This window comes from Callorhinus ursinus, unplaced genomic scaffold (genome assembly GCF_003265705.2).
Source record: "Callorhinus ursinus isolate GAN/ISIS: 27379988/994484 unplaced genomic scaffold, GSC_fseal_2.0 scaffold4, whole genome shotgun sequence".
NCBI classification, from domain to species: domain Eukaryota; kingdom Metazoa; phylum Chordata; class Mammalia; order Carnivora; family Otariidae; genus Callorhinus; species Callorhinus ursinus.
This window is the reverse complement of record NW_027397066.1, coordinates 130955238-130958985: the sequence shown is the minus strand read 5'-3', so window position 1 is coordinate 130958985 and position 3748 is coordinate 130955238. Positions and strand designations below refer to the sequence as shown.

General features: G+C 42.7%; 1 protein-coding gene across 1 annotated transcript; it reads left to right on the top strand.

Moving 5' to 3' along the window:
- The first annotated feature begins 317 nt into the window (after window positions 1–317).
- Window positions 318–2065, top strand: LOC112826168 (annexin A7-like). The gene is given in 2 exon segments (XM_073892401.1): window positions 318–476; window positions 479–2065. Coding segments are annotated over 2 exon segments (1398 nt in total). The 5' UTR covers window positions 318–391; the 3' UTR covers window positions 1792–2065.
- Window positions 2066–3748: the final 1683 nt, after the last annotated feature.

Below are 3748 nucleotides of genomic sequence, written 5' to 3'. Positions count from 1 at the left end.
GGAGCAAATAAATTTCTGTGATGAGGGATTTTCTTGGATTTGTTATTAAGTTTCTTTTAATCCTAGGTGGGAATAGATGTTAGCAATAATTACTTTCTTAGAAGTTATGGAAAAGGAAACATCCGACTTCCTCTGTTTATAACAGAAATTTCCTATGCCTCACATTAGAAGGGCCTGTGGCTCAGAGGTCTTTTCTTTCTCAGAAGAAAATTTTTATAACTGCCAAGTTGGATGCATCAAAAGAACAGCAAAGATGAAAAAGTGGACATTAAAGATTTTTCCCTTAAGCCTTACTCTTGAAAAAGTAGAGGCTCCGCCTCCCCGGACCCTCCCCCGGCTCCATCTTGCTGGCGACCAGCGTTGGGCTGTGACGCTGCTTCCCGGGGTCAGAATGTCATACCCAAGCTATCCCCCAACAGGCTACCCACCTTTCCCTGGATATCCTCCTGCAGGTCAGGAGTCATCTTTTCCCCCTCCTGTCAGTATGCTTATCCTAGTGGCTTTCCTCCAGTGGGAGGAGGTGCCTACGCACAAGCCCCAAGTAGCAGCTACCCAGGAGCTGGAGGCTACCCTGCCCCTGGAGGTTATCCAGCCCCTGGAGGCTATCCTGGTGCCCCATCACCAGGGGGAGCTCCAGCCTATCCAGGAGTTCTTCCAGGTCAAGGGTTTGGAGCCCCACCGGGTGGAGCAGGCTTTTCTGGCTATCCACAGCCACCCTCACAGTCTTACGGTGGTGGCCCAGCACAGGTTCCACTGCCTGGTGGTTTTCCTGGAGGACAGATACCTTCTCAGTATCCTGAAGGACAAGCTCCTTTCCCAAGTCAGCCTGCTGCGATGACTCAGGGAGCTCAAGGAACAGTCCGGCCAGCTGCGAACTTCGATGCCATGAGAGACGCAGAAATTCTTCAGAAAGCAATAAAGGGTTTTGGCACAGACGAGCAGGCAATTGTGGACGTTGTGGCCAACCGTTCCAGTGATCAGAGGCAAAAAATTAACGCAGCTTTTAAGACCATGTATGGCAAGGATTTAATCAAAGACCTTAAATCAGAGTTAAGTGGAAATACGGAAGAACTGATCCTTGCCCTGTTCATGCCATCTACATATTACGATGCCTGGAGTTTACGGAATGCAATGAAGGGAGCAGGAACTCAGGAACGTGTATTGATTGAAATTTTGTGCACAAGAACAAATCAGGAAATCCGAGAAATTGTCAGATGTTATCAATCAGAATTTGGACGAGACCTTGAAAAGGACATTAGGTCAGATACATCAGGGCATTTTGAACGTTTACTTGTATCCATGTGCCAGGGAAATCGTGATGAGAACCAGAATGTTAACCACCAGTTGGCTCAGGAAGATGCTCAACGTCTCTATCAAGCCGGTGAGGGGAGACTAGGGACAGATGAATCTTGCTTTAACATGATTCTTGCCACAAGAAGCTTTCCTCAACTGAAAGCTACCGTGGAGTCTTATTCCAGGGTGGCCAATTGAGACTTGCTAAGTAGTGTTGCCCGTGAATTTTCTGGAAATGTTGAAAGTGGTTTAAAGACCATTTTGCAGTGTGCCCTGAACTGCCCTGCCTTCTTTGCTGAGAGGCTCTACTATTCTATGAAAAGTGCCGGCACAGATGACTCCACCCTGGTCAGGATTGTGGTCACTCGAAGTGAGATTGATCTTGTACAAATAAAACAGACGTTCAGTCAGATGTATCAGAAGACCCTGGGCACAATGATCTCAAGTGACACAAGTGGAGATTACCGAAAGCTTCTTCTGGCCATCGTGGGCCAGTAGGAGGGATTTTTTAAATAAATGAAGCATATCCTTCAGTAATTGACCTGCATGCAGTAATATCAACCACCACCTAAGCAAAAGAGCTTTTTACCAAGGACTGTGTCAGGGTATTGTGCTTGGTTTGTACATGTGGTTATTGCCTTAATTCCAATGTTACTTTTTCTCTATATACAATCAGTGTGAAGCCATCTCAAAATGATGTACTAACAATGCAATGTTTGTAAGGCATAAATCTCACTGCTTTTCTAATCAGGATCCCAAATTGAATAAAAATCATAGCAATTTCTAAAAAAAAAAAGTAGAGACATTTTTCCTTTGGGTATTTGAGATTATACACTAGAAAGTGCAATTGAAAATAACTAAAACATCTGATTTGAGTAGTCTATGTTGAGATTCAGAAGTGAAGGATGCCACTGAAGTAGCCACAACAAAGGAGTGTATCAAAGATAACATTCTTAAATTGGTTTAAGCATATATTCTTATTTATTAAATAAAGTCTAGGCTAAATACACATTAACAAAATACAGGGGTGAGCAAAATAGTTTAATATTTGCCCACTGCTCCATAGTTAGTGAGATGGGAAACAATAGCCAAATATATCATTGAAAACAACCTAAGTGTTATGAAAAAAAGAACAGGGAAGTATGAGAACTTATAAATGGGGAATCTGATTTTTCTCAGATGGGAGGTGGAGATATGGTCAGGGAACCTCCCAGGAGTGAAGTTGAAGCTGAGATATGAAGTGTGTTTGGGAATTTAGTGGAGTGTTGGGGAAGGAAGAGTGTTCCTGGCAGAAGGAACAGGATACGCAAAAGCCCTGAGGATGGGAAACAGAGCATTTTGGAAGAGTGAAAAGGAGATGAGTATAGCTGGTATGGAAACAGCAGAGAGAAACACATGGCCTTGGCAGTGTAAGAATAACTTCTGATTTTTATATGTGTTTCAAATCACAGTGGTCCATGGGCATCTGGATGGCTCAGTGGGTCAAGTGTACTCTTGGTTTTGGTTCAGGTCTTGATCTCAGGGTCCTGAGATGGAGCCCCACCTCAGACTCTGCACTCAGCAGGGAGTCTGCTGGAGATTCTCCCTCTCCCTCCCCCTCTGCCCCTCTCCTTCCTTCTGTCTCTCTCTCAAACATATAAATAAATCTTTAAAATAAATTAATAAATAAATAAAAACACAGTGGTCCAAGGAGGATCCAGAGATCACATTCTCTCATCTCCATATCCACTTTGGACCCATGTTGCTCTCTAGTCTCTTATAAATTTGTATTTCTTCCCAGAAAGTATTGCCATCTGCAGGATGCGGGTAAACTTGGTTCTGTTTTGAGGAAGCCCCAACCTCAGCCCCTTGTAGACCATTCCATGGAGATTTTTTTCTTATATTCCAGACAGTAGAGAAGCCAAGAGTGGTATTGACATTCATATGGGTCTTTGCTCCCTCCCCTTGCCACTTGAACTTCCTCTAATGTGTGAAGTCTCTCTTTCTATGCCCAAACGGTAAATAAGTTGAGCATTCTTCTTTTCTGTTTTGCTCATATTTAGGATTTAGGATACCATAGTGCAGTATTTTGTTTACATCTGTCTGCATTACTTGACTATGAGCTGTTTGAGAAAGGACTATGTCGTATTCATTAGAAATTTGTATATATTTATTGAATGGATGAGTAAATAAAGCTTATGTAGTTACTAAAGAATTAGAACATTGACACTGAATTCATTCCCTTTAAGGCTTTACCTAAGATGAATGGCCTAGTTAGCAGAGGGGTCTTCCCTTACAATAATGATGGAAAGGTGGCCAAAGGGGGCATTGAGTTGAATCAGAAACAGCTGACAATGCGAATCTGCTGCCCTAGGACTTTTGTGGGTTTTTTTTGTTGTTGTTGTTTTTCTCTTTCTTATTCTCAAACAAAAGTCTGAACTTCCTTTGACTAATCTGTATTTGTGAGTCTAATTCA